Source organism: Chaetomium strumarium, assembly GCF_033439665.1.
Source record: "Chaetomium strumarium strain CBS 333.67 chromosome Unknown B0T15scaffold_4, whole genome shotgun sequence".
NCBI classification, from domain to species: Eukaryota; Fungi; Ascomycota; class Sordariomycetes; order Sordariales; family Chaetomiaceae; genus Chaetomium; species Chaetomium strumarium.
The window spans coordinates 2191958-2218980 of record NW_026944432.1 but is presented as its reverse complement, the minus strand read 5'-3'; the positions used below and the strand labels follow the sequence as shown (position 1 = coordinate 2218980).

At 56.0% G+C, this 27023-nt stretch overlaps 9 protein-coding genes and 2 non-coding genes across 11 annotated transcripts; 5 read left to right on the top strand and 6 right to left on the bottom strand.

Moving 5' to 3' along the window:
* Positions 1–1486: 1486 nt before the first annotated feature.
* Positions 1487–2140, bottom strand: B0T15DRAFT_511603 (uncharacterized protein; the record flags this gene model as incomplete). Its single annotated transcript, XM_062867924.1, has 4 exons — positions 1487–1527; positions 1581–1825; positions 1885–2065; positions 2125–2140. 4 exons carry the CDS (start codon positions 2138–2140, stop codon positions 1487–1489), a joined length of 483 nt encoding a protein of 160 aa, XP_062721491.1.
* A 1130-nt stretch (positions 2141–3270) lies between these two features.
* Positions 3271–5605, top strand: B0T15DRAFT_533169 (pyridoxal phosphate-dependent transferase). Its single transcript, XM_062869350.1, has 5 exons — positions 3271–3751; positions 3819–3919; positions 3981–4491; positions 4551–5042; positions 5125–5605. Exons 1-5 carry the CDS (start codon positions 3521–3523, stop codon positions 5347–5349), a joined length of 1560 nt encoding a protein of 519 aa, XP_062721490.1. The 5' UTR covers positions 3271–3520; the 3' UTR covers positions 5350–5605.
* A 261-nt stretch (positions 5606–5866) lies between these two features.
* Positions 5867–8220, bottom strand: B0T15DRAFT_533167 (permease family-domain-containing protein). Its single transcript, XM_062869349.1, has 2 exons — positions 6957–8220; positions 5867–6826 (listed from the first exon to the last, which is right to left on the bottom strand). The coding sequence occupies exons 1-2, from the start codon at positions 7783–7785 to the stop codon at positions 5880–5882; spliced, it is 1776 nt and encodes a 591-aa protein (XP_062721489.1). The 5' UTR covers positions 7786–8220; the 3' UTR covers positions 5867–5879.
* Positions 8221–8612: 392 nt separating this feature from the next.
* On the bottom strand, positions 8613–11108 carry B0T15DRAFT_206699 (uncharacterized protein). The gene has a single exon (XM_062862627.1). It carries the CDS (start codon positions 10927–10929, stop codon positions 8899–8901), a length of 2031 nt encoding a protein of 676 aa, XP_062721488.1. The 5' UTR covers positions 10930–11108; the 3' UTR covers positions 8613–8898.
* A 2589-nt stretch (positions 11109–13697) lies between these two features.
* B0T15DRAFT_378526 (uncharacterized protein) lies at positions 13698–16178 on the top strand (the record flags this gene model as incomplete). Its single annotated transcript, XM_062864240.1, has 1 exon — positions 13698–16178. A coding segment is annotated over one exon (2481 nt), but the record flags the coding sequence as incomplete, so codon positions are not given.
* A 1600-nt stretch (positions 16179–17778) lies between these two features.
* B0T15DRAFT_206641 (uncharacterized protein) lies at positions 17779–18731 on the top strand. Its single transcript, XM_062862626.1, has 2 exons — positions 17779–17993; positions 18064–18731. Exons 1-2 carry the CDS (start codon positions 17940–17942, stop codon positions 18631–18633), a joined length of 624 nt encoding a protein of 207 aa, XP_062721486.1. The 5' UTR covers positions 17779–17939; the 3' UTR covers positions 18634–18731.
* A 1136-nt stretch (positions 18732–19867) lies between these two features.
* B0T15DRAFT_533160 (uncharacterized protein) lies at positions 19868–21304 on the top strand. Its single transcript, XM_062869348.1, has 2 exons — positions 19868–20411; positions 20533–21304. The coding sequence occupies exons 1-2, from the start codon at positions 20298–20300 to the stop codon at positions 20956–20958; spliced, it is 540 nt and encodes a 179-aa protein (XP_062721485.1). The 5' UTR covers positions 19868–20297; the 3' UTR covers positions 20959–21304.
* A 58-nt stretch (positions 21305–21362) lies between these two features.
* Positions 21363–21444, bottom strand: B0T15DRAFT_t121. The gene has a single exon. It is a non-coding gene; the product is annotated as a tRNA-Ser (tRNA).
* A 100-nt stretch (positions 21445–21544) lies between these two features.
* Positions 21545–21618, bottom strand: B0T15DRAFT_t120. The gene has a single exon. It is a non-coding gene; the product is annotated as a tRNA-Val (tRNA).
* Positions 21619–22666: 1048 nt separating this feature from the next.
* Positions 22667–23167, top strand: B0T15DRAFT_493850 (uncharacterized protein; the record flags this gene model as incomplete). Its single annotated transcript, XM_062866977.1, has 1 exon — positions 22667–23167. The coding sequence occupies one exon, from the start codon at positions 22667–22669 to the stop codon at positions 23165–23167; it is 501 nt and encodes a 166-aa protein (XP_062721484.1).
* Positions 23168–24180: 1013 nt separating this feature from the next.
* On the bottom strand, positions 24181–26989 carry B0T15DRAFT_533155 (major facilitator superfamily domain-containing protein). The gene is made up of 10 exons (XM_062869347.1): positions 26510–26989; positions 26265–26420; positions 25868–26136; positions 25657–25742; positions 25461–25600; positions 25264–25393; positions 25076–25172; positions 24694–24963; positions 24486–24570; positions 24181–24421 (listed from the first exon to the last, which is right to left on the bottom strand). The coding sequence occupies exons 1-10, from the start codon at positions 26641–26643 to the stop codon at positions 24304–24306; spliced, it is 1485 nt and encodes a 494-aa protein (XP_062721483.1). The 5' UTR covers positions 26644–26989; the 3' UTR covers positions 24181–24303.
* Between the last annotated feature and the right edge of the window lie 34 nt (positions 26990–27023).

The window sequence follows — 27023 nt, the reverse complement described above, 5'->3', positions numbered from 1 at the left end:
AAAAGAGACCGGGGGCGGGCTTAGTGTGAAACGTTGTATTGTATTCGGTGTCTTGTGTATCTGGTTCTCCTTTCTCTCTGGGTTTCTGTCTCGTGTCTTGGGATCGGGGGGACGCATTGACACAATGATTGCTCAAGTAATTTTCTCTAGTTAGACTATGGCTCCTCGTTTTTTCCCAACACGTATGTCTCATCAAGGCCATTTGCGGCATGCTAGTAGTCTACTCTGCCTGATGCCAGTGATTCATCCTGCTGCCGTTGTCTTGCGGAAGTGAGCAGATGGAATGCATGTGCGCGCGGACCAAGGCCGTGCAACTAAGGACGATGGAGGCGTGGTCTCGCGCTGTAGGCGAGATAGCAGATATGGATAGACCTCCAAAGACTCTAGCTTCTAAAGTTCTCGACACTCTTGCTTTTCAAGTGTGACCACCCCTACTGATCTATTTGTCAAACAATAGGCAACAACAGCAATTGACGCTGCAGCTACGTTCGCCGACATGTTCTTTTCTTTCGGGCCACGCCTCTCACAATACGGCATCTCTGCCGCCCACACAAACCAGATCTTCGCCGCGGGAGTGTTCCCCTTCACCTTCATCACATCTCACCGTCATATCCGTGTCATTCTTGCCCCCGATCATAGTTTCTTCATCATCTCCCAAACACCGCATCAAACAGAGGTAGCAGGGATACAGGGTAGCGTCTTCCGAAGGCCAGGGACGGGAACGATCATAGTTGCATAGACACGGCCGGCACCATGTACTTCCGGTTTCTCATCGGGCTATCTGTGGGGAGGAAAGGCTGTACTCCGATAACTAGGAACGGGATGGGAACCCCTGGCTACTTGACTCCTTCGTTACCGGCGGGCGCTCACCCGGCTTCAGATGTTGCTTCCCACACTAGCAACGCAAAGCTCAGCAGCCGCTGCCTTCTCCCCATAATTCCCATCTTGTTACACTATCAACACAATCATGGTGAGGTAGGCTCGCAGTAAAAAGGAACCTGACGCCCACTCTCCAATACCCCCACATTTCGAGGGCCTCTACGGCGCTCGTCCTGCGCCCTAAGCGGGCAACCCGCGAAGCGCAATGCGAGCTTCACGCAGCCTGTGGAGGCTATCATCAATAGCATCCTTTCGTCCCCAAAGTTGACAAGCCACACGCAATCTCTCCTTCCAAGTTCCTTGTGCCATAGTAGCCCTTGCCGCTCTAATGTTGCTCTGTGTCTTGAACATTTTCACCAAGCGCTCCAGTTCCCGACCATACACCCCGACTATGAGATCGTCCAGCAGCCCCTCTTCTTCTAATAACACAAAGTTCAAGATGTGGTAGACGAACTTTGAGGTCGGAGGAATGGTGTCCGTCTCTCCCGCTAGCCGTAGTTCCTCCTCGGTAATGAGCGGCGAGCCAGGAATTGTTCCGTTCATCCGCGCTTGAAGGTCGACCCCGGTTATCAGGTAGTCCAGTCCCCGAATCAATCTTCGTCGCATGTCACTGAGCTGTCCTAGAGGGCCACTTGGCAGACGCCAAGCCTCGCAGTTGCATGTGAAACCGAGCTGAGTGATGAGCTCTGTCTGACGCTCACGTCTGGTTGAGCCTTTGAAATGTGGAGAATAGCAGAAAGTGATTTCTTCGCCGAGGGCTATGTCTTTGGTCGCGAAGCTCATGATGTGTTGGTCATCGTTCGTCGGCACCACGCAGTTGGGTAGACACGAATGGTTGAAACGGGAATGCAGGGCAAATAGGCCCCATGCCGGAGAGCCCTTAAGGCCCAGGTTATGGTATGGGAAGGCCTTCTCGTTGAAGAGCTCCAGTAGATTCTTGAACTCACTGGTGCCGTTGTGGCGCAGAAGTGAGATTTGTTGCTGCGCTCCAGGCGACAACCGTACAATGGCCCTCGAGACGTCTTCGTGATTTCGTTGGCTGATTTATGCATGACAACGAGCGGGTCCTCAATCATGATCAGAATGCCTCGCTTGATCGGTCTTGTTGCGAAAGCGCCCCATCCCTTTCCCGGGGAGGGTCTCAACTCAAATGGTGCATCGCTGGGCACCTTAAGCAGGCGGTAGCCTGTAAAAGTAAGTTCTCTGAGCACTTATCACGAGAAAACAATTTGCCAAGGGACTTACGATGGTCGGAAGACATGGCCTTTCCGTGCGAAGCTGGGGTACGCGGCCTCTCTTTCCTTCTGTTGGATGATTATCGACGGGGAGTTGCCTGCCTGGAACAAACAGTTTCCCTTGCAGGTAGAGACTGCCAGGACTTGTAGTGTGCAAAATGCTGGGTCGGTAGATCTAAAATCAAGTTGCGGGTGTAGTCTTCAGGTTGAGTGCATCAAATAGTCGGTCCTGGTCAGTTTGGGAAGGAGGGATTATAGCCAGCAAAGAAACGAAAGACAAGAGCATAAACTCCGAGGAAGGAAGGAGCGAACGATTCAAGAGAGGAGCAGGGAGGCCAGCAACAACCCACAACCGCCCATACTGTAGTATCTCTGCTTTGCTGAGTCTCGCTGGCTTCAGTCTCTTTTGCGATGACCGCCTCGAGACGGACCGCATTATCCTCTGGGTCCTAATATCAGAGTTATCAGACATTTCAGCGCAGCGCGATGGGTTGGGGGCCGACGGGACTGGGTGCCAACAGAACCGGAACGTCTTGCCCCCAAAGTCGGAGATCATATGAATCATGGATAGTACAGTACCTTACGTAACACACTCCTAAAGTCAAGATCTGGTTTAGACCTGGTAGTCTAAATCTCATGTACGGCTAATGAGACAGTAGTATGCCTTAGCCCTGGCATCTGTGCTGGCTTTCATTATGAGCTTCAGCTGCAAGCCTGCATGACTTGACCCAGCGGCTTCTTTCAAACTGAGATCTCTCGTATGAAGATTTGAATTGGAGTTCGGGACGGCAACCTGGACTCCGAGTTTATCGTTGTCTCAACGTCTCAACTTTGGCCAGCTTCATGCTATCCACTACCAGACACCCTGCGAGCCCAGGTCACCAGTTCTGGTCGATTCAAGCTGGAACTTCGTCGCAACCGGAAATGCGCCTTTCGGATCCGCTGTCCGTGAAGCAGCTACTTTACCATACTATTAGCTTTCCACCAGGTTAAGGGCATGCTCGAGCGTTCAACGCTGAGCTTCTAGGTATTGTGCGGTTGGATAGACAACAGAAGCAGCCGTTGGAGGCCTGCGGCCCTGCCAAGACCCCAGCTCCCAAATGAAGTTAAATCGTACAGTGCGAATTGAGAATTATCCAAGTGTACCCCTGAATTCCGAAAATTGTGAATCGGGCAACGCGCAAGTCGCAAGGGTCCTCCAATCCCGCCGGATCGGTCGGTGTCACAACGCGCGACACCTTTGCTGACGCTCTCGCTCCGCTAAGATTCCTTTCCATGGACCTGCACTCCGTTACATAAACACTACGCATTTTCAACAACCTGATGAGCACCCAAAGTATTTCCATTGAGCACCGACGCAACTAAGTTCGAGACAGACGAGCACATAGACACATACCGCCTCGAAAATGGAGCTGCACGAGGTGCAGTCACACCTGCACGAGTGGCTCCAGGAGGCCACTGTCGCGTTCCAGAAGGTGCCCGGCTCGGCCGTCCTCATCCGCTACGTCCGCTCGAGCTACCAAAACGACCCGGTGCGCTCGGCCATCGAGCTGGTGCTGTTCATTTTCTTCATTCGGTACTTGTTGGCGCCCAGCTACCAGACGTCGAAGCAGAACTATGTCCAGCTGACGGATGAGGTGAGTCTGGCACACCGAGAGATCTCAGGAGGATGGAAGCACGGGGTCTAATTGCGGTGTGATGTAGGAAATTGACGAATTAGTTGACGACTGGACGCCTGAGCCGCTGGTCGCAGCGCCAACCGCGCAGGAGGAGGCCGAGCTCGAGAAGGTGCCTGTGATTGTCGGGTAAGCAAGGGAATATGCAAAGCCAGACAGAGGAAGGACCGTTGGAAGGCTGACAGGACAGACCGACGGGACCGAAACCGAGACTTGCCAACGGAAAGACGGTCACCAATCTCGCGTCATACAACTTCTACAACTTCAACGCCAACGAGCAGATCAAAGAGAAGGCCATCCAGACCCTGCGCACCTATGGCGTCGGCCCTTGCGGCCCGCCGCAGTTCTACGGCACCCAAGACGTGCACATGAAGACCGAAGCCGATATCGCGTCGTTCCTGGGAACCGAGGCCTGCATTATCTACGCCCACGCCTTCTCGACGATCACCAGTGTCATTCCGTCGTTCTGCAAAAGAGGGGACATCATTGTGGCAGACAGGGGCGTCAGCTACTCGATTCGGCGCGGTCTCGAAGTCTCGCGGAGTATGGTCAAGTGGTACAACCATAATGATTTTGAGGATCTCGAGCGGGTCATGCGCAAGGTGGTGCAGGAGCAGGCTGGCAAGAAGCTGACGAGGCGTTTCCTGGTTACCGAGGCACTGTTCGAGACCACAGGAGAGATAAATGAGTTGCCGAGGCTGGTGAGTAACCCGCATATCAAAACATAATTTCAGACGACAGTTCTCCTGACAACCAATAGGTCGAGATCAAGGAGAAATACAAGTTCCGCATGATCCTCGACGAGACGTGGTCCTTTGGCGTGCTCGGCCGCACCGGCCGTGGCCTGACAGAAGCGCAGAACGTGGACCCCACCCAGGTTGACCTGATCGTCGGATCGCTCGCCGGCCCGCTGTGTGCCATGGGCGGCTTTTGCGCAGGCCCCAAGATGTGGATAGAGCACCAGCGCATCAACTCGACTGCGTACACCTTCTCGGCCGCCCTCCCCGCCATGGCGGCCGTGACGGCCAGCGAGAGCTTGAACCTTCTGCAGTCGAATCCGGAGATCCTGCAGCAGAGCCGCGAGAATATCCGGCTCATGCGTGCCCAGCTCGATCCCCGGAGCGACTGGGTCGTGTGCACCAGCGCGCCCGAGAACCCCGTCATGATCCTCGTGCTGAAGCCTGAGGTTGTCAAGGCCCGGAGGCTGACGATTGAGGACCAGGAGCGGCTGTTGCAGGAGTGTGTTGATGAGGTAGGCTTCTCTCCTCTCCATGGTTTAAATCTTCCATCCCACAAACCCAACAGCATACTAACATGTTCTGGGGGAAAAAAAGACGCTCGTAAACGGTGTCCTCATCACCCGGCTCAAGGGCATGCCCGTCTCGAGCCATAACTCCCTCAAGGACGGCGCCTGCATCGTGACTCCCGCGCTGAAAGTGTGTGTCACGTCGGCGCTGTCCAAGAAGGATGTCGAGAAGGCGGGTGTCACCATCAGGCATGCCATCACCAAGGTCTTGACCCGCAAGACGAATAATAAGCTGGGGCTGCCGGCTGCTTGAGCGGGGGCGGTGCAGGCTAGAGGGTTGGCTTTGAGCGATGTGGTAAGGCATGCCTGTTTCGCGGATCGATAGAAGGGCGTTGAATAGACAGGGTGAGGGCACGGGGTGTTATAGCTGAGATCAACAAGTCATGCTAAGGGATGATATGGTTAGGGTATGATGTGTCTACGATGCTTCTGCTGTGCTATGTATGATGGCAGAGGCTGCAAGTAATAATCTAATAATGGGTGTCACAAGGCGTGTCGGGTCTTCGATGGACTTGTCGTCGTGGGACGAGGTGCCTTGTTCGCTCGTGTTATTGTGTATGCACTCTCTAGAATACCGTTCATCTCCAGTCGTATGCATAACCCGAGCATCTAACTTATCATCCACGGGCAGGGTAGCCGTCGTATCCAAATGTCGGGCCCCGAAATGGCACAGTAGTATATAAACACACAGGGTATCCCATAGATAGAAAACCAACCACCCCAATAGGTACCTAGGTAGCGAACCAAAGTTGACGTCCCCCTGGCCCCCTCCCCCCCACTAGATCAAGCCGTCTTCCCCTTCACCTCCTCACCACTTTCCTTCCCACTCTCACTCTGCTCCCTCACCAACGGACCGGTAGCAGTAGTCTCATCCCCCCCACCGACCGCATCGACCAGATCCTCCAGCTCGACCGGCAGGGTCAGGTTCAGCGCGACGGTCACAACCGCCGTGACGGCAAAGCCGGTCTCCATGACGAGGCTGATGGCGTCCAGGAAGCCCTGCAGCGCCTTGTTGTCGCCGGCGTAGGTGAAGACGTGGTCGAAGTAGTCCGGCACCAGCGTGGCGCCGTAGCCCAGGGCCAGCCCCGCCGTGAGGATGAAGCGGTTGCGGCGGTTGAAGGGCACGCCGCGGGCGATGATGGCCATGCCCGACACGGCGACGGCGGTGAAGAGGAAGGTGGTCATGCCGCCGAGCACGGGCGACGGGATGGCCACGAGCGCGGCGGCGAACTTGGCGAAGACGCCGGCGACCACCAGGAAGAGGCAGCAGCAGTACCCCGCGGAGCGGTTGGCGCAGCGCGTCAGCGCGATGACGCCGTTGTTCTGCGCGAAGGTGGTCATGGGCGTGATGGTGGCCAGCGCGGCGAGCAGGCCGTTGATGCCGTCGGCCAGCACGCCGCCCTGGATGCGGCTCTCGTAGATGCGGCCCTCGACCTCGAGCCGCGACACGTCGCAGCACGCCGTGATGTCGCCGATCGACTCGCACGCGCAGATGAGGAACACGGCCATCAGCGGCAGCACCAGCGGGCCGTAGACGGACAGCTTGAACGTGTGCACCCACACGAAGCTGGCCGCCGGCGCCGTGTCGATGCCGGACCGGTCGAAGTAGCCGCACGCCGCCGCGATGATGCAGCCCGTCAGCAGGCCGATGACCACGCTGACCGACTTCATGATGGGCGAGCCGAACCGCTCGCAGAGGATGATGGTGACGAAGACGGAGAAGCCGAGACCTGGTGGGTTATTAATATTTTTTTTTTTCTCGCGTGTCAGTCAGGGCCCGGGGGGGGGGGGGGGGGGGGGGGGTGAGTGAGGGAGGGAGGGTTGACTTCGGCGTTGAAGGAAAGGCTGAATCTGACTGACCAAGGTACTCGGCCGAGCCCCATGGCAGAGCATGGGGCGCGGTGATGTCAGGACAGCGCGCGTAGAACTCGAGCGGGTTCGCGTCGGCACAGAGACCGCTGCCGCCCAGCCAGTTCTTGAAGCCGGACGAGATCAGGCTCAGGCCGATGAGCATCACCGTCGGGCCCGTCACAATGGGCGGGAAGACGCGCAGGATGATGCGCGGCGGCAGGAACGAGATCACGATCTCGAGCAGTGAGCAGCACGCCGCCGTCCCCAGCAGCGCCCCGTACGCGTCCGGACACGGCAGCGGCGTGCCGTCCTCGGCCGTCGGGCAGAAGCCGTTGGCGTACATCTGGCTGAACGCCCCTGACGCGACCGGGATGATGGCGAACGAGATGCCAACGACCGAGATGAGGCCCGTGCCGATGTAGTAGGGCGTCTTCAAGATGCGGAACCTGGTGATCTGCACGGCCGACAGCAGGCCGGACACGATCAGCGCCGTCGACACCAGGTACTGGGTCTGCTCCGTGTCGAGGTTGACGCCGCCGGCGCCCGACATGATGAGCGGCGGCGTGATGATGCCTGCCAACATGGCGAGCGCATGCTGGAACCCGAGGATCACGGCCAGCACCACGGGCATCCGGTCGTTGAGCCCGAAGAAGGGCGGCGGCTTGTCGGCCTTCTTCATGAAGGGGAGATTGGGGCGGAACAGGAAGCCATAGTCGTAGTCGCCCACGAGGCCTTCCTTGGTGAAGAACGTTCTCTTCACGCCGTGTATCCGGTCGGCGAGTGTCCGCTTCGGAGCCCGCTCCGGCACGATCTGTGACGGGACTTGGTCCTCGTCCATGGTGACTAATATGCTGCCGTTTTGTCGGGGTGCCGGACCCGGGAGGCCTAGAAATACTTCAGTGGAATAATAGACGAACTGCCCGTCCCTTTGAGGTGCCCTTGTTCTCAATTTAAAGACAGATAATAATAATAATAATAATAATACAACTACGAACGACTTCCTGCCGAGACCTTGACTCTGAGCCCCAGGCGTTGAGGGGTTGACCAGCAGCCCATAGGTTTTTAAATGTAACCACACCAGTGCTTAATAGCGTTATCTTGAATTGTCTTGACAGGACCCGCCAGAGGTAAAAAACCAGGATCCAGGGGCTTGATACGTGTGGGACCAGCACGCGATAAGCTCCAGAATGCGGCTAGCTCTGAAAGCATTCTGGGCCTGGTGCCGCATCTTCCCCGCGATGGCTCAGATGTCCGGGCACAGTGGGAATTCGTGCGGGTGCCCGCTGCTGCATGTTGAGGTGTGTCATGGTCCGGGGTCTCCCGTGTCGGTATCAGCGGGTCTACTGTGGAGGGCGACAACTGTCCGACCCATCTTCTAGGTTCACCCCACAAGTGGTATCTGTCGTCTCCAAGTTCTGATTTTGTTGACCCATTTACAGTTCGTAAACTACCGATAGGGATATGTGAGACCTACCCATGGTTCGTAAGTGATAGGGAACCGCCGACATCCGCATTTGTCATGTCTCAACGCAGGACCAACCTGCAAACGCCCGGGAACGGACGCCCTGGAAGCCCCGGAAGCCCCGGGGGGCCCTAGGGGTTGCATCCCAGACCCGAACTGTCGGATACGCAACCCAGAAGCTACTGGCACGTTGGTGTAAGGATGGTCACCTGGACGACGGAAGAAGCTCAGGATGTTCTGAGAGTCAAGTACTTCGTCGGCGATCACCCGAAATGCATGGTTCCGGGAGGTGCCATGGTCATCGTTCCAAGATGCTTGGCTGCTGGTGGGACATGAACTGTCATTGACTGCCGCACAACTCCAGATGACTTCGTTCATCATAGCTCTATCATCCAACCGCGCTTCGTATATTTTACTGGCTTTGCCTCTTTGGAGACCCGCCGGATGGACATCTTCCCAGCACGAACCATCATCACGCCAGAGACGATTTTATCGCCGCGCAGTCGCGTGGGCGAGCCATTCCTGGATGCTCTTCGTCGCCAGCCGCGGGAGCCCCTTGTATTTCTCGCCATCGTACGTCTCCTCGATTGCCCGCGCAAGCCGCTGCGCCCTGACAATGATGCGCCGATTTGCGTTCGCCCAGGGCTCCTTCTGCACAAACGCATCGGCCTCGGCCGCCAGCTCTCTCCGCTTCTTCCGCACGGCCGGGTCCTCGGCCTTTTCCACGACACACAGCGGGCATTCGCACTCGAAGCCCCAGGTGTGCATCAGCGCCCTCTGCCGCGCTTCGTAGTCGCTCGACTCGTCGTAGCTGTGGAAGATCTCCTCGCCGGCCGCGATCGCCCGCGTGGCGCGGAGCACCATCAGGTCGCCGACGTATTCCTTGTGCACGTTGGCGAGGCACGAGTGGTTGGTGTACCCGGCCCGGATCCAGAGCCCTGTGCTGGCGTCCTGCGCGCCTTTCTCGCCGTATTGGCTGCCCGGTCCGAAGGCGTTGCGAGAAACGATGTCGTGGACCCGGAAGGTGTCGACAACCGGGCCGTCGTCAGTACTGAAGACATTCTTGGTGTTGCTGTCGCCTTGCCAGTCGCCGTACATATCCATGACCTTCTCGATCTGCGAGGGGTTGCTGAGCAGCTTTTGGACCACCGCTCTGGTGAGACCGGCCGGCGATACGCGAATCCGGTCGTCTCGCACGTCGTACGTGATGGCTGTCAGAGCATCGCTTTCGAAGCCCCACACCACACAGAAAGCTTTCTCCAGCATGACTATCTCCCCAGCTGCGACATCGCGGGTTGTGAATAGGCCGCGTCCCCGGCCCGGGCTGTCTTTTACAGCGGTCTGGCCGACGAAACTTGCAGCCTCAACCCGCGGACGAGCTCGAGAGAGACCCGCCCGAATCTTCTTCAAGTCGTGTGTCCCTGCCTCTTGTTCGCGGAGGCGTGTTTCGATCCTCCGTAGAATCGCCTGTGTTTGTTCGCCGAGGTGTGTTACGATCCTCCGTAGAACCGTCTGTGTTTCCTTCGGGTTGATATCTAGCGTGAGCTTTAGTCGTTGTTCAAACAACTCCTTCGCCTCGTGATAGTCGCCGAGATGGTACGCCGCCATCCCAGCACGGAAGAAGGCCTTGATATCGAGCTCCCTGGACCGCGGATCATCCTCCTTGCCGATGAGTGAAGCTTTTGCATCCGCCTTGGCTTCGTCTAGTTGGCTGAGAAGGAGGTTGACATGGGCGCGATTGCGGGAGAGGTCACGGGCCAGGTCCGGGTTTGTGTTGTACACAATGTCTTGCCGGGCAACTCTTAGACCCTCGGAATATCTTGCGTGGGCCAGGGCAAAGTTTAGTTTTTCCAGGGCAGAATTGCCTTGGTCCTTGCAAGATCTCGCCTTCTGCTCAGCTGCCGCAGCGTCCGTAGGCTCTCCATTTGTCCCGTTGATACTCCAAGCCTCGGACTCGGGCACCACAACCAGGTCTGAGGGATGGTCGATCCGAATGGTGGGCTCACCATCATCGGTGAGAGTGAAGTAAGGCTCTTTGATTATGAAAGCAGAGTCTGCTAATTCCAAGAGCTCTTTGCCGTGTCTCATCTTATGCAAGCACAGCTCGAGACGTTCAGCCTCCTCTCCCGCCTCGTCCTGAACCATGGTCCATGACCTGGCCGCGAGTTTAACCACGGGACTGGCGCGCTTCACGGTGAGCCGATGGCCACGATGGTGACTTTCCATTCGGAGGTCGCTAAGCTTCATTGGTTGCAGGTCTTTAAATGGGGTGACGCATGGCGGATATGGCTGCCCTAGCCCGATGGCTGGCATCGTCGCCCCCTTTGACGGCCCCATGTTGGCCATATCTGCCATGAGGGCCGCACCCGTCGCACTGCTAATGGCGGTTTTCTTGTCTCTAGGCTCCCGCGCATGGCCCACGAGTCCGTCACATTTCTTCAGTCTGTCTTTGACCGTGGTCCGGATGCGCTCCGCCTCCTGCTCCGTCAGAAAGACGGTATTCCCGTCGTGGGAAGCCATTGCCGCATGCAGCCCAATGCGTAAACGGTAATATCCAAAGATGCGGTCTGAGGCAGTGGGATCGTAATCAAAAAGGGATGAAATATTCAAAATTTGGTCACCTCACTTTCTGTGATGTGGGGTTGTTTTGTAGGTGAGGGGCATTATGAATTTACGATCCTGTGTTGCTTGCGAACTCGTATGGCCAGGGTTAGGGATAAGTAAGCACTACCCTCAGCGACATTCGACTTCGAGTGTGGCTAGCTCAACTTGGGAAACGCGGGTCCCTTACTAGTAGAGCAGATGCCAGCTCGAATGTAACTGGATATGGACCATATTCTTCCTATTTCATCGGCGCAGCAGTTCACGGCCAGGCTGGATGTATACTGTCCAATCACTTACATCTCCCTCCTTCTCGCTGCTCAAAGCCACAGGTTTCAATGAGCGACTGGCGCTCTTAAGGCCGCTAGTACGGATACTCAGGACCTTTGGATCCCTACCACGAAGCGTCAACGGTTCATCTACAATACCGTGGCAGTAACTTGTAACGTAGCTCGAGCGTACCTAGGAATCCGCACCTCGGACTATATCACAAGACCTAACGACCAAGTGATGTTCCCGGGGTATAATGCTCCGGATGCCCCGGAACATGCCGATATTGTATGTACCACGGTAGAGTCGTAAGGATCTTGGCTGACTGCGTCTCTCCCCATATCAAAATCCACGTCGATAATTAGTTACTGCCGTTGCCGCGTCCAACAAGGTAGGTGGTCTGCTTGCATGGCTTGACGGTGCTGGGGAAATCTGAGGTCCACAGCGAATGGTGTCTTATCGTTCTGGACCTGCCCGTGCGTCGGAACTCTGCCTTATCTTCGCATTTGCTGGACCCCTGTCATGCTAGGCGGGTACTCAAGCCGCCTTCCCAATCTGATCCTGGAACCTGCGGGTAATTGGCGCACAGAAGGGTCCCAAGTACCGATGACTCTGTTCATTTAAAGTCAAGCTCGATGAGCCCATTTGAGGTAAAACTCCGTGACGGTTTGCTTATAAAAGCTCACTGTCTGCTTAAAGGGACCCGAAACTAGGAGCAATAAAGACAAGAAACTATACCTTGCAAATTAAAAATAGACTAAAAGCTATTATTAATAGTAGAAGGACAAAACGCAATCCTAAACCTGTCGACTACTTTCCATGTTGGACGGTTTGCTAAGTTAGCAGAGCACTAGTCACGTATATCAAAACGGTCGTCTTCCGTTATTTATATGAGTGTTTTACTTCCGTTTCCTATTTTCAGCGGGAGTGTCTACCTAATGGCTCTAATGCGTTCCGGATGATGAGGCAAAAGGAACCGGGGACCGCTCACATGCGAAGCGAGAATCATACCACTAGAACATGCACACTAATCATAGATTATAGGCCACCCCCCGACTTTGGTGTCGCCTGGCGATCTTGGCTCGAGACACTTCTCGACGAGATTACAAGGGAAAATTAGACAGGAAGCAGAGCCTCAGGTCTATACAAGACTCAAGACCTTTAGTCTAAGGTACAAATCTAATCTTACTGGATATCCCTAGGTTCCCTGCTATCTCTCTTGGACTTGTATGTGACAGTGATACCCTTGCAGCTGAGAGGTGGGGTCCCGGGATCAACATCTCCACCAACGTTCCACAATCTCCGCTGATCCAGTGGGGGCTTCAACCACATCCTTCCTTCTGGGCCTTCTTCAAGTTTCAAGTCCGTAGGTTAAATCGAGATTCACTGTTCCTGTCAAGCAGCGGTTAAGGCATTAGGGCATTTCAACGCCCTCGCTTTTGCAGCAGGGAGCGAGTGTCAACAACCACACTGTTTCACTGTCCTCAATCGGGTGGCTTCATTGGATGACCGCCAATGCAGGTCCGCCGGTCCCTGACCCGTGCCTGGTTATCGACCGATGTCCGTCCTCCAATACCGATTACACATCGCCCGGTTGACAATTTTCCTTATCAGTCCCCTCCAACGGTAGGTGACGATATGCGGAACCTGGGATCTCCTCGCGCATACCACGCCCGTAGGACCGCATACAGCACCCCTGCGGCATGTTAGGCCAAGATCTCATCTCGCCTTACTGTGTGTAGCGCTGCAACATGCCACGGTATTGGCACCGCGGCCGGTGAATCCGGCCTTGGCCAACGGCAGACATGAGCTCTCTGCCGTCCAATATGGGGTGGCACTGCGCCTCGGTATCACCCCTCCATGATACACCATGGTAGCCTCAACCGCCAAAACACACCTCGACCGGCGGCGAGGGAACTGACGAGCACCAAGCGTTAGCGCAGAGTGAATCAGTCTGCAGTTACTGTAGCATTGGAACACGAATCCTCAGCTTCGCCTCTTGACGGCAGACCTGAAAAAGGAGAGGGAAGCAAACCAACACGAGTCCCCCGGAAAAAGCAACATCTCCCTTCAGTATTGGACTCCATCCTCCGAGACACGCAAAGCCTCTGCGTTCTGACTTGCTGTCATTCCCGCAACGGCTTGATCTGCTGTGATCGACCTGGTGGTGGTTGTCAAAGCAGTTCGGTACGGAAACGACGAGCAATAACCCCCGCGCCGAGAAGGCCTCAGACGTGCCTCTCTTGTACGACACTCGCAAATTTCGTCCGAGATTTTCGCCGGTGTGGCGAACAACAAGCCTCGCCCCGGAGGCCTGGATCAACGATTTAACCAAACAGATCTGGCTTACAGGTTGAGCCCTGCGAGTCTTTGGCAGCTCTGCTTCGAGTCTCTTTCCCCCGCAGCACGCCGCGACGATGTCGGGTCGGAGTGCCTATGTCCGTAAAAAGGGTCGGGAGGCCAGTCAAGCGCGGCCCAAGTCCAACAACAGTGCGGACAATGGTACGAACAGCGAGTTGCCCAGCGGGGCCATGCCCGGTCTCTCACATGACCGTGACTTTATGGGGGAGAGGGACGTCCTCGATGGAATGCTTCCATACTACGATGAGACGCCCCGCTACGGCAACCAAAGGGGTAGGAGTCAAAGCGGACCTGGCTTGGATCGTATGAGAGAAGGCCCCAGCACATCGCACTTACACAGTCAGCCGAACGAGTTGGCACACTCCCGGGCAAGGGGACTGCCGACCAAGACAGATGACGTTGCTGAGATCGAGAGGTCTGGTTTGAGGATTGCACTGGACAAGAAAACTGACGAAGTTCGGAAAGGCCTGGTGAAAGCCTTCACCTTCAAGAAGAAACACAAGGGCAGCGATGACGCTGAGCCGGCCACCGACACCCGACCAGAGTCTTCGGCAACTGTACGACCAGCTCAGGGCGCTGGTGTTCGTTTCCAAGGCCATGACGACGAATATGACTCCGCCATGCCGTCCGCTCGCTATCGCGCGGCGCCTCAGGGCCCTAGATCTCGGTGGAACGAGGCGGGCAACGCGGCGATGCCTTCGAACCCCCTGCCGGTTGTGGCCGAAGCCTCTGCTTCGCTTATCAAGCGTTGGATCGGTGCCGGAAGACCTATGCAGCGGTGGAATAAGCTTCGGAAGGACCCCGAGCTGTGGGATCCAACTGGCGATGTTCTTGTCTTCCTGGGCCGAAAAGACCATTCACGACAACTGAAGCCTTCGTTCCGCCTGTCGTCGCACATCATCGAGGCAACCGAATCTCGCTACCTCCTCACGCTCTTGCGGGAAGGGTCCACTGACGAGGACGTCGACTTCCCTTCTTCTCCTGCTGGCGCTCTGCCGATGCCGCAGTGTTACGGGTCGTTTGAGCAGGCTGCTCATCATGTCCCAGGAGAATATGGCCATGGGGCTCAACCAACCCCTCCTGGCTCGGAGGATAGCGGCAGCGTGTGGGAGATGGATGGGCAGATCTCGTATGAGATGTACCTCCCCGCGCCACCCAACCTCCCGCGGCTCGACCAGCTTCGATACCACATCACGACCCGCAATGTATTTGCATTTATTTCCTATGCTTCACTGGTGGGGCTTTCTCTCTTCCAAGCCCTGACAGACCTCTCTACTCGTCTCGAATCCTACATGCCCCGGACGTCTGATACCCTTGGGGCTCTTCTTCGGTATGTCTCTGCCAAGGGCCTTGACGATGTGCGGAACGACCCAGAGACAGCCGTGAGCCTGTTGGCGTGGAGCGAAAGCAGTGAGGTTCGGTGGGAGGCAGGATGGCGGGAGAGTTTTGTACACTGCGCCGGCATGTACGGGCAGCTCGAGAAGTGCGCCGACTTCAAACATGTGACGCCAATCACTCGGGGTCTGCTAGAACGTGTCTCCCTCGAGACACAGCTGCGCATCCAGGCTGCTGAGGAGCGCTTGGCGGAGTTCGACTACGGCGACATGTGGCCGTCCTCGGTGGCGGTTACCGCCAACACAAGCGGGCCGGTCGTCACAGCGCCGGCCAAGGCGGCCATGGATAGACTACAGCAGTTCTTTGTGCAGTACTACACTCGGCAGTTCGGATCATGGCCACCGCCGGTATCGCGGAGCCGTGGTGGCCTCTCGGCTCAGGTTGGAGAGGACGAAGAGGACATCTGGCTGACAAGAACCGTGGGGCAGCTGCTACAAAAAGACTTTGCAGCTTTGTATGACTATCTTGTCAACCGTGATATCGTATGGGATGAGTCCGAAGCTCGTCCGAGTCGCAAGTGGATGATGGTCAGCGAAAGCGGAACGCAGGGACTCGAAACGGACACGCCGGATCTGCCCATGACGGACATGCTCATCGAGTTCGACAACAAACATCGCTTCCCGCACATCCCCTATCCCTATCCGCTCGTGCCGGTCTCCATCGCACCACGGTCCGGCAGCAGCAGCCCGACAAAAGAGGGCTCGGCGGGCGGGATGTTTGGCGGCAAGTCAGTCAAGAAGAATGCCAGCAGGACGAATGGGGCCGGTCGGATGGGGGCAGACGAGCGACGCATCCAACTGGCATATACGGAAGCGACCAACATATGCATCCTCGGGTCGGACTTTATCCACTCGGACCTCATCGACGCCTTCAGCAAATTCGAGAAAACGGATCACCTTGGGCGGATCGATCCGTTCACCGCCCGGCGCGCTCGCTGGGTGCTCATCTACGGCATTCTACAGACTCTGGCCAGCGTTTCTGTCGACGCACCCGGCATACGGTACAAGGACGATGTGTCATACCATATCTCGCCGCGGCTGAAGGGCGTAAAAGTGCCCCCATGGAAAACCGGTGGGCCTCGCCTGAACACGCATGAAGCGGCCCACGAGCTGTCACACTGCTGGACGGTGCCGGCTAGATGGACCAGCAGCAGCGATGTCTCCAACAGCGAGGCCGAGCAATCCGCCGGCGAGGAAGGCATCCGGCCCATGGCATACGCCCGCGGCCACAGCAGCACACATAGCGATGACTTCCTCATGCCGCCAATGCCGCGGGTGGCTACAGGGCAGCGCACGCTGCTCGGATCAGTCCGCAGCAGGAACAGCAGTCGGGCGCCCTCCGTCGCAAGCAATGGCGGCGCTTACTCAGCCTTCAGCAGCTCAGCGTCGGCGGCGAGCCTGCTGTCTTACTCGGGGAGCGAGGCGGGGAGTAGTGTTCGCTCGCCAACTTCGCCCACTGCTGCTCCCGCTGCCTCGTTCAGGCGGGACCAGCGATCGGGGCGAGGTATCCGGGTGAAGCCCCCTGTTGCAGAGGAGCACGAGTGGGCTGCGTCGGACCACCATCAGGGGCAACCGTATTCCATGCATGGCCGCGGTGGACTGACTCCCTCACCGGGCCCTTACGCTCACCGCACGCAGTCAAGGCTGGCTCATAGTGGCTACCATGGCCATGGCTATTCCCATGGCAGGGGACTCTCTGAGCTCGACGATCTGCTGGACGAGGAGGTGGAGGTCGACGGGGAGGTCTTTATGGTGTCCTCTGGTGGAGCTGAGCGAGGAAGGGGTGGAAGGGCCCTGGCTCGTGCTACGGGAGCGCCGAACGACCGGAGCCCGTTGAGTCGAGGTGGATCCGGGCCGGAGCCGGATGGTGTGGGGCCGATGATTCGGGATTTTGACGAGTTTGGTGTGATTGATCGTTGATTGAAGGATGCGCTTTGTATGAAGGGAACAAGTTCGGATTCATACTAAAATGCGAGATCTACTACCATCTAGTTTGTATACTCAATCCAGCATCCGGAAACTCAAAAGAGGCCGCCAGTTGTCTTGTAGTTGGCACCAGCCATCCGGATTCCTGACACGTGGGCCGGTGCCCGGCAACCATGGTCTCCGTGTGAGTGCTTGTGATTGGTTGGATTGCCAGCCTCCGTCTTTTTTTCAGCTTTCTTCCGTCTTGTGTTCCCCGATGAATGGCCAGTCATGACATTTGCTCCCTGCTTGCAACAAAAATTCAGGGCCCTCGTGCATTTCTCACAGTTCCCAGCGATTCGCTTTTTGAAGAGTCTCACGGTGCATTCCAGCTACAGATCTACTTGCTTTAGTTCTCTCTAGACTCTCTTACCACGCCCTTCAGTTGGCGGCGCAGCCCCCGGTTCTTGGTTCGTTCGTGTGGAACCCCGCTTGCCCGCATCGTTGGGACCACTGCAGTTTGCGACGGGGCGGATTTCACGGGTATCTTGCAGCCACCAGCAGTACCTAGATTCCCAGCCAGAACCAAGTACTTCGCATTCCGGTGTAGTCTGGGCAGTTATCCTCACAGGATCTGTACCTTCATCACCACGTGCGCCTGCCGTAGTACCTTGCATCCGAGACAGGGACACATGCGAGGCAAAGTACAAGTCACATAACCCGCCAACACAGACTGGGAACCAATCCCTCGACGCCAGGAGGATTCACTGAGGGCGGCTTACGGTGTGGGATCCCTCGAATCAAGAGCACTACACCTAACCAACTTCTATGACTGGTACTTCTCAATTTCTCATTGCACTCGACCTACCTCTTTATATCTCGCGGCGGCAGAACCTCAGCTAGTGAAACGACCTAGTACTTGATCGTCGACAACCAGCAGAAGGCCGTTATACACAGCACACTGAAGGACCGACGCGGGGCGCATCGGACGTCGACAAGATGCTTTTCGCAATCATGTTCGCCTTCTGGCGCTTCCTCGAGATCATCACTCTGGTGAGTTACATTCCCCCCCACCTTCCTTATTCCTCACGCCTGATCCTAAATAACCTCTGCCATACAACAGATCCCCATTCTAGGCATGCTGGCCTGGTTCGTGTCGGGCTACATGGACGCCAACGTGATGGCGCCGACCTACATCCTGCTGCTCTTCATCGTGTCGGTGCTCGCGACGGCGTGGGCCATGTTCACGCTGTTCAGCTACCACCGGTCGTCGACGCACGCGCGCTTCGTGGCGCTGATCGACCTGGCCTTCGTCGGCGCGCTGATCGCGGGCGTGTACTACCTGCGCTTCATCGCGCGCGCCGACTGCGCGTCGGTCGCGCGCGGGTCCAGCTACGACGTCAGCTTCGGCATCTTCGGCAGCGCCACCGTCAACGGCGTGCGCGTCAGTCTGAACAAGACGTGCAGCATGCTCAAGGCCTGCTTCGCCCTGGGCATCATGAACACCATCTTCTTCTTCATCACCGCCGTGCTCGCGTGGATCCACGGCGACCGCGCCGTCAAGACCGAGACGAGGTATGTCGAGACCCGGAGGGTCAGCCATAGTAGGAGTCGCCATGGCAGCAGGAGTAGGAGTGGCCATCGCGCGGGCAGTCGCCGCAGCTCGCACTCGCATCACCGGGCTTATGTTTGAGAGGGGAGAGGGAGCGCAGACTTTTTGGGGTGGAAGAAAGCAAAGGTGTTTAGATGGCGGAGAGTGACCTTCTGTTTCTGGTGGATATGGGTTCTGTAGATACCGCGTTGGTCGTGCCAGGTTTGGGAAGCCGTTGATATGTCCATGGGAGGGGGTTATCTAAGAGAGGGAGATAGACAAGGTGTTGATATCCAAGTTACGACGTAATGACAACGATGATGCTAAACTTCCCGGCAGATAGAATTTCGGATTTAGTGATTATTGTATGATGAGAAGTCCAGTATCGGGTTCTACGAAACTGAAATGCGGAAGTAAAAAAAGAGAGTAGTAAGGTACGAACTTTCAATAAGCTTAAATCACCACCAGGGCTCCCGGCGGACTTGTCAACGCGCAAGCGAGATTGGCCGCTAGCCCGGTAGTACTAGCTACCGGACATCACCCCTGCCTTTATTTAGGGGTTGCTTCGGTTTCTGAATGCCAGCTGACCAGGCCATTAGAAGACTGTAAGAACCTGATCGGCAGCACCTGGGTATGAAAGAATCGCGAGCCCGGGGATAGGGTAATGGTTGCAGGGTACTAGTAGTAATAATAGAGCGTCGTTTACGACACCGGTCGTCTCCTCCCTCGCCAACAGTTTCGCAGTCCGCTAAGTCTACATGCTCTCTTTTGCCGCTGCGCTACGAATTACAAACAGAGGAGAGCCCACGGAAACAAGTCCAGGATAGCATAGCAGCGTATTGAAGCTGTTCCGATAGGATTAGTTCCGAGGCTTCTGATCGCCCTTTTGACGTTATCAACTTACCTCCTCTCTTGTTCCTGTGTCGTGGCCCCGGGGTTGCTTGCGCGGATGGTGCTACCTCGAAAATCAAGATACGATGCCTGAACTTGTCGCAGCCAAGACAATCCTATCAGGCAATGATTTTATATTTTCTTTGTGCAAAGCTGGGGGTTTAGCCCGGGTCCTGGACCGAACTGGCCCAGCGAAGTCAGGGGGTGTCTCCGACACATTTGACGTCAGCCACCCGCAATCTAATGGCACAGCTGCGGCCACTCGTAGCGGCCTGGATCTGAAGTCTAGACTGTGCCACGCGACAGAGGAATCTAGACGTAGATCTGGGTAGATCCTGTGCCGCTCGGTAGGTCTTGAATCGAGTAGTAATTCGCCGAGCGCTGGCCCAAAGTGCGGCACGACACGCGGACTGTGACATGATCTTGTCCCTTGGCTTTCATCTACGGTTCAAGACCAATAATTATCTCTGTTGTACAGGACATGCCGGCACGGTGCTGATCTCGCTAAGGAGATGTTCTAATGATCGGGCGGTCTGACGAGTGACACAAGCTTGATTTCCGTCCCTGAAGCGTTCAGGATTTTGTACACTTCCTCCATCTCAATGCCCTCAGCGAATCCAGTGCCACACGCCTCTCATACCCCCCAGATTCTTAAACCTTCCTCTTCACCTTTCCACAGCTGAGGTCCACCCTATCCCTTCCCATCCACCAGAATACTCGGACAGTATCCATCTCAGGCCTCCGCTTCCATACCATTATTCACCCACACGACGGCTGAGCCGTCTAGTGTCTACTTGCCATACAGTATCCCCTCTACGTTCTGCATCGATCAATCACCTCCGCCCACTAAACATTCACTCCTACCTCAGCACACCATGCACGCTCCAACCCTCACCCACGCGCTGGTTGCTATCGGCGGGCTCTCAGCCGCCAGCACCGCTGCCGGATTCAGCGGACCCAACACCAACGCACTCAGTCTGCGTTACGCCGTAAGACTACCTAGACCTACTAGTACACACAGCACATCACACTATCCTACATTCCCTTTAACCCCCCCTCTCTTCCTCCCCATTGCTCGTTCGGAGACTAACAAACCCCCGTCCTTTGCAGGGCGCCCTTGCAGCAGTGACTGTGTTTGCCGGCCCAGCGGTCGCTGTGGCAGCGCCATCTCCAGGACGGGGTGATAATGACGGCGACGGCGACGGCGACGGCGACGGAAGAGGAGAGGGAAGAGGAGAGGGACGGGGTAGAGGAGATGGCGAAGGTAGAGGCAGGGGTCGAGGAAAAGGCAAGGGCGGCGGGGACAACATTATCATCGTTGTTCCTGGGGGTGGGAATGGGAATGGGAATGGGAATGGAGCAGGTAATGGCGGTGGGAATGAAAATGGAGGGGGCAATGGAAACGGCGGCGGCGGGAATGGTACGGCGCCGAGTAATGGTACTGCGGGTGCTGGTGGGAACGGCACCGATGCATCGGGTGTGGCGGCGGTGAGATTGAGACGGAGGAGGGCTGGGGCTGTGAAACTGGTGCATTGAGCAGAGCCTGGAGGGAACTCAAAAACCCCAAGGAGTCCTCTGAGAAGACCAAATATTAATGGGAAAACTTCGTTGAGGTGTAGTCCCAGTCTACTCCGGAATTTAGGATTCTTTAGCTCCTCTCCCAGTTAGCTCAGTACGCTTCGTGCCTTATACAACTACATGTATAACACCTTAACCTTATCCCTTGGTGTTTGCCAACTATCTCACCTTCTTAATGACTGGCCTTGTCATTCAAGTACTTGGGGGTCCGAGCGTTTTTCAACCGATGGCCCTCTAAACTCTAAAGAGGGGGTGCAATAATTCGGAGACATGTTCTTTAGAGGGGGCCATAGGTTGAAAAACGCTCGGACCCCCAAGTAGCATAAAAGGTTGACACTCCATAAGGACGGGGGCGAAAAAGTCGACGCGAGCCGGATTTGAACCGACGCCTCCGAAGAGATGAGATTTCGAGTCTCACGCATTAGACCACTCTGCCATCGCGCCTTTCGTAGTAGAAATCAAGCAATTGCAGGACTGAAGAGGAGGAAAGTGTAGGAGGTGGAGCAACGAAAAAATACAAAAGGTACAGTAGACACAAGCTGTTTGACCATTTCCAGGCTCGAACTGGAGACCTTCAGTGTGTTAGACTGACGTGATAACCGGCTACACCAAACGGCCGATTGCTTGTTGAAATATGCTTTGAAAATTGCATCCATCGTGTCAAGTCGTGGTGCTGCGGATGCATCACTCTAGCATCCTCTGAACGGGATGTCGCGGCGTTGAGGGTGAGTGCGGAAAGACCACGCGACTCTGGCTGGCAGGTACCACCCACTGCGGCGTGCTCGGCTTGTCTTGTGGGCTGGACTGCCCAGAACTGTGTCAAATCAGACATTCACATCACCCTAATCCACCGATTCCCGTGCCATCGATGCAGTCTTGACATACCCTTGAACTAGACCGATGCAAGCGACAGGTCGTCCGATGTCTGTAGCGGAATGCGACGGACGACACGGGGCCGGAGCGGGACCTGTCGCGCTGTCGGGCCGGGCCAAAGCTACCCCACATCGGACGCCGCAGGAAGAGTGCCGGAGAGCCAATGGCAGGGATCAGGGCAAGGCCGCCATTACGGCCGGCAACCAGAACGACCGACACAGAAGGGGAGTTCTTTGTTGCGCCTGTCCCATGCTTTGTCACGGCCGCTGCAGGGGGCCCGTACGGGCGTCGCAGAGCGGGAGCTGCCCGGCAATTGCATCCATCCATCTGATGTGCATGATTTCGTGGAGTCATGCATGGCGGCTAAAATGCAGTTGCCCAAGCGCCGGAAATCAAGCTTACACCGGCTGGACCACGCGGTCGGTACATCACATCAGAGGGCTTTGACGTTTGATGCCCACCTCATGTTTCGTTTCTCGTCATGGCCCGCCGCCCATGTGCACGGTGCCACCGCGTTTGTGGCCGTCGACCTGTCATCTCTTCCAGGAGAGGGTTCCATGCTTGGGATATGTTACGCAAGCTATGATGAACATGGATGGGTTGGGTATATAAGGAGACAGACAGTCTCTCGTTCTTGCATCTCCTCTCACCACTCACCCATCCACCACTCAGCTCATAGCATCTAGTTGGCTCTTAGGGGTCTCGTCTTTCCTTCAGACCTTGTACTCTTTATCTTCCGGGCCGGACCCTTTCGCTCCCCCTTCCAGAGAAACCAGACACTCCTTCCTTCAAGATGCAACCCGTTTCTCTCGTCGCCCTCCTCGCCGCCAGCGCCTCCGCGGCCGTGGCGCCCCGCCAAAACTCGAGCTCCAGCGCCGTCAACCAGAATGTCATTCCCAAGTCCTTCGGCGTGACGGCGGGCCAGGGCAAGGACCAGGTCCAGAAGGGCGCCTGTACCGGTGCCAACCAGAAGCCGATTCCGTGCTACTGCCCGCCGGCGCCGACTGACCCGGACTTCCTCGGCAAGCTCACGCAGGCCCTGACCAAGGGCTTCATCTTTAGCAAGGAGCAGGTCGCCATCCCCATTACGCTGGACAAGTTCAACGACGAGGCGGACAAGTCGGTCGAAACCCAGAAGCTGCGTGCCACCGCCATGATCCAGGTCATGCAGAACTTCAACTTGACCACCCAGGGCGTCGGCTGCCCCGGTGTCGCTGTCCCGGTCCTCTCCAAGATGCAGCAGACCGGCCAAATCAGCGAGGACACCAGCGGAGTTGGGAACGCGGGCAAATAATGCCGAGTCCAGGCTTGATATCCCGTTTCTCCTTCCATTCGTTATTGCGCTGCTGTTGCTTTTCGGCCCTGGCTCATGAGAGGCCGGACCTCTAATACGTCACAACACTCTCGCTTCCAGTCGGTCATTCATCTTACGCTCGTTACGAAACATTTACATTCGTTCGGCGTTGTCAACAGGATAACGCTTTATGGACACTCATTTTTCTTCCAATACACTACTCGGATACAGGGGCAGCATCGGGGGCGCATTACTTAGACGGGTTCGGCTTCGGCACTTTTGGCAACAGGACCATATTTTACGGCTTTGTCTTCGCTCGTTCAAGCATTCGGTCGCTCTTTCGCTCTTCTCAGCACACGGTCACTCTTTCGCCGTCCCAGTCATTCATTCATTGCTATACATTCGGCATCGTCCTCTCCACTCGCTCTTCTAGGACTATCCTTTCCATTCGTTTAGAGCCATTTCGGCCACCTTCAGTCACTCTCTCAGTGTTTGGATTCAACTACCTTCCTGCAGCTCACTTAACCTTTCGGATCCTTCTGTCGCTCTTTCAAGACTCTCACGCTCGCTCAACTACTCTGACGCTCGCTGAACTACTCTGACGCTCACTCAACCACTCTGGCGCTCGCGCAACTACCCTCACAGTGGCTCAACTACTCACTCGCTCAACTCCTCTCTATTACTCATTGATCCGAGTTACGATCACGACCCTTCGCTTGACCGAACCCCCCACACTTGTTCAACCGCACATTCTTTTCTCTCTCCTCTCAGGACATGTTCACAGTCATTCTTACTAATACGGCTGTATTCCCTGATATCCTTCCGAGTTTACACCCCTTTTCACTCTTTACCTGGGTTTTGCCCGTTGATATTTCCTCTTTTCTCGAGGTTTATTGTTTTTCAATAACCGGTCTGTCATGGGTTCAATAGCACATCATTTCGGAGCTGCGGTAGGAGTATAGGAGTTCTGGTATTTGGCGATTAGACAGTGTACAATATCCATATATCAATGACTCCTTGGTTCTCATTACGGTCTGAAAGACATAGCCATCGTTTCATTGTCATCATCCCTTGGAGTTCTTCCGCTATGCTTCAGCCCTCCCTTCCCTTGACTTACCTCCGTGAAACCCTCAGCTTTACAGTACCATCTTGAACCTCGGGTCTCTGTCATCTTCGCTCCCTTCATACTGCGCATACTTCCCATCCTTTTTGTCCCTGTTGACCTTGGCACACCACAAAACGTTGGCCAGTATCCTAATCACCGTGTCAGCCAACCTTGACAACTCGACAGATGAGAGTAGAGCAAAGGGAGACCTACGCAAACCAGGCATAAACCAACAGGCCAAGACAAACAGTGTGTCCCTTATGATACAGCGGCGCTTCGGTGCTGGGATACACAAACGCTTTCAAGGTGCCACCAAAATCAGCCAACCAGCTCTCATTTCCCCCCCTCAAACTCCTTCAACGAAGGATATCATCCAGACGAGGGTAATTAGAGTAATAGTAGGAAAATAGTAGTAACTCACTCGCAACGAACCCGCCACAGTTCGCCACAGCCAGCTGCAGCGCCGACGTCGTGGCGCGCTTGTAGTGGCCCGCCGAGTTGTTGGCGTTCCACACCAGCACGCAGGGAACGCTGGCGTACATGCCGATGGCCATGAGGCAGGTCATGGCGAAGCGGGCGGCGGCCGACGACACGTTGGCGATCACGGCGTAGCCCGCGATCGCCACGGGCAGCGTGCCCAGCATCATCACCCCGCGCAGGTTGAGCCGGTCCGAGGCGAACGCTATCAGGACTGAATTTTCCGTAAGCCATGGCGCAGCGGGGGTTAGTGTGTGTGGGGTGTTAGGGCGGGGGAATAGGGGAGGGGAGAGGAGAGGTGGGAAGAGAGGCGGGGGGCAACGTACCGGTTATGGGTGTTGCCACCGCATAGGGGATGACGGACCAGAGTTGGGTTTCGTTGGCGTTGGAGGTGATTTTCATGTCGTTGATGATGGTGGGGAGCTGGTAGACGATAGTTCAGCAGCTGGGTGCGTGGAAAGGGAGGGGGAGGGGGGGGGGGGGGGGGGGGGGTTTGGAAAGGGTTGGTGCGTACAAACAGGCCGAAGCTATACAGCCCAGACAAGATAGCAAAGTAGGCGGTCGAAGTGAGCCAGACCTGGACGTTAAAAATTCCGCGGCGTACTTCAGACCACTTGAACTTTTCCTCGCGCTCGAGCACAGGACTGCGGACGTCAGCTCAACATTCGCCGTACCTGAAACATAAGAGTGCCCGATCTGACAATGACATACTTGAATCTTTCCGTGATAGTGCCCTGTGTCCGCCCCTGGAGACGGAGCAAGGCGAACTCCTTCTCTTCCTCGCTCAGGTACGGCGCACTCGAGATACTGGTCGGAAGCAGTAGGTACGCCATAATTCCGGCAAGAATAGTCTCCTTATGGTTAGCTTGTCGATTCAAGATATACGAACTCATCGAAGCAGACTCACCATCAAGCCCTCAATAATGAAAATCCATCTCCATCCCTCCAATCCGGCCCTCGGCCCAATGGCTGACAGCCCACGGGCGAGCAGACCTGTTCAGGGCCATACACCCCATTATTAGCTTTTTGTCTTTTCTAAAACCTCCAGACCCAACCCCTTCCCCTCGAAGGGGATATGCCACGCCTAGAAGACAAGAAAATCATATATGTACACGTACCACCAAAAGCCCCCGAAAGCGAAGCAGCCGTGTAGAACAGCCCGACGCGGACGGCAATCTCGCGCCGCGTGTACAGACCGGACAGGTACAGCACCATGCCCGGGAGGAGGCCGCCCTCGGCGAGGCCGAGCAGCGCCCGCACGGCAAAGAAGCTGGCAAAGCTCCGCACGAAGCCTAAACACATGGTAATTAAACCCCATGCGCAGGTCAGGCAGGGCAGCCAGAGCTTAGGCGTGAGCTTCTTGAGGACTAGGTTGGAGGGGAGTTCACTGTTTTTTATTATTTTTGGTTATTTTTGGTTATTCATCGGGAAGGGGGCGGAGGTGGAGCGCTCTGGATGGAGGGAGTGTTCGTTTTTGGGCACACCTTGGGGAGGGAGAGAGGGCAAGAAGCGTACCTGGCAATGTAGGTTGCATAGAAGACGGCCAGGCCTTGGTTGTACTGCAGGTTGGAGATTCCCAGGTCCTTTTCGAGGCCGATGATTTTCGCGTTGCCGACATTGGTGCGGTCGAGAAAGGAGCATAGGAAGAGCAGAGAGAGGATTGGGAGGATCCTGTGCCCGGGATTACCATCAATATTATCATTCAACGGATGGGTTGGGCGCATGTTGGAACGGAACTGAGGAGAGCGAACGAAACACACCTCGTGTCTGTTTTGAACAGTATGCGTCTTGTCAACTGCTCCTCGCCCTGAGGGGCGGGTTGTGTGGTCGCATCGCGGATAGAAGCGTGCTCGCTTGCTGGCTTCTCAGCCTCAATAGCCCGATCTGAAGACATAGCTTCCCCTTGTGAAGACAACAAGGGAGCGTGGGGATGGAGTGCAGAGACCCTCAAGTGCGTAGATAAGGGTAGTGCTTGGAGCTTGCCCGGTGTCAATTAAGGGAGCAAGAACATTCAAGAGACATCAACATTTACGGCGCATGCAAGCAGGTACCCGTTTCTGATCGAATCAAAATGCATGGATTGCCACCATGAGCTGAAGTTACCCTGGCTGTGCCCGGTATCGCTGCGTCTCCCCGCTTGACGATCATCTACAGGTTCGAGCCCCAAATCCTGGATTGGACCGAGACACGATCAGCACTAACAAATCCATTCATTGGAGACATGGCAGCGACGATAACTGGCTAACTGGTAGTCTGGTACTAGTAGCTGCCAGT

What these genes read in the sequence shown, in the direction of transcription:
- B0T15DRAFT_206641 (XM_062862626.1), top strand. Translation starts at nt 17,940, where the DNA reads ATGCTTTTCGCAATCATGTTCGCCTTCTGGCGCTTCCTCGAGATCATC. An exon ending in TCCTCGAGATCATCACTCTG is followed by an intron (nt 17,994 to 18,063) that starts GTGAGTTACATT and finishes GCCATACAACAG; the next exon opens with ATCCCCATTCTAGGCATGCT.
- B0T15DRAFT_533160 (XM_062869348.1), top strand. Translation starts at nt 20,298, where the DNA reads ATGCACGCTCCAACCCTCACCCACGCGCTGGTTGCTATCGGCGGGCTC. An exon ending in CACTCAGTCTGCGTTACGCC is followed by an intron (nt 20,412 to 20,532) that starts GTAAGACTACCT and finishes CGTCCTTTGCAG; the next exon opens with GGCGCCCTTGCAGCAGTGAC.
- B0T15DRAFT_206699 (XM_062862627.1), bottom strand. Translation starts at nt 10,929, where the DNA reads ATGGCTTCCCACGACGGGAATACCGTCTTTCTGACGGAGCAGGAGGCG.
- B0T15DRAFT_533155 (XM_062869347.1), bottom strand. Translation starts at nt 26,643, where the DNA reads ATGTCTTCAGATCGGGCTATTGAGGCTGAGAAGCCAGCAAGCGAGCAC. An exon ending in GGTGGCAACACCCATAACCG is followed by an intron (nt 24,964 to 25,075) that starts GTACGTTGCCCC and finishes CGGAAAATTCAG; the next exon opens with TCCTGATAGCGTTCGCCTCG. An exon ending in TTGGTTTATGCCTGGTTTGC is followed by an intron (nt 24,422 to 24,485) that starts GTAGGTCTCCCT and finishes CACGGTGATTAG; the next exon opens with GATACTGGCCAACGTTTTGT.
- B0T15DRAFT_533167 (XM_062869349.1), bottom strand. Translation starts at nt 7,785, where the DNA reads ATGGACGAGGACCAAGTCCCGTCACAGATCGTGCCGGAGCGGGCTCCG. An exon ending in GGGCTCGGCCGAGTACCTTG is followed by an intron (nt 6,827 to 6,956) that starts GTCAGTCAGATT and finishes ATAACCCACCAG; the next exon opens with GTCTCGGCTTCTCCGTCTTC.
- B0T15DRAFT_533169 (XM_062869350.1), top strand. Translation starts at nt 3,521, where the DNA reads ATGGAGCTGCACGAGGTGCAGTCACACCTGCACGAGTGGCTCCAGGAG. An exon ending in TAAATGAGTTGCCGAGGCTG is followed by an intron (nt 4,492 to 4,550) that starts GTGAGTAACCCG and finishes GACAACCAATAG; the next exon opens with GTCGAGATCAAGGAGAAATA. An exon ending in TGCAGGAGTGTGTTGATGAG is followed by an intron (nt 5,043 to 5,124) that starts GTAGGCTTCTCT and finishes GGGGAAAAAAAG; the next exon opens with ACGCTCGTAAACGGTGTCCT.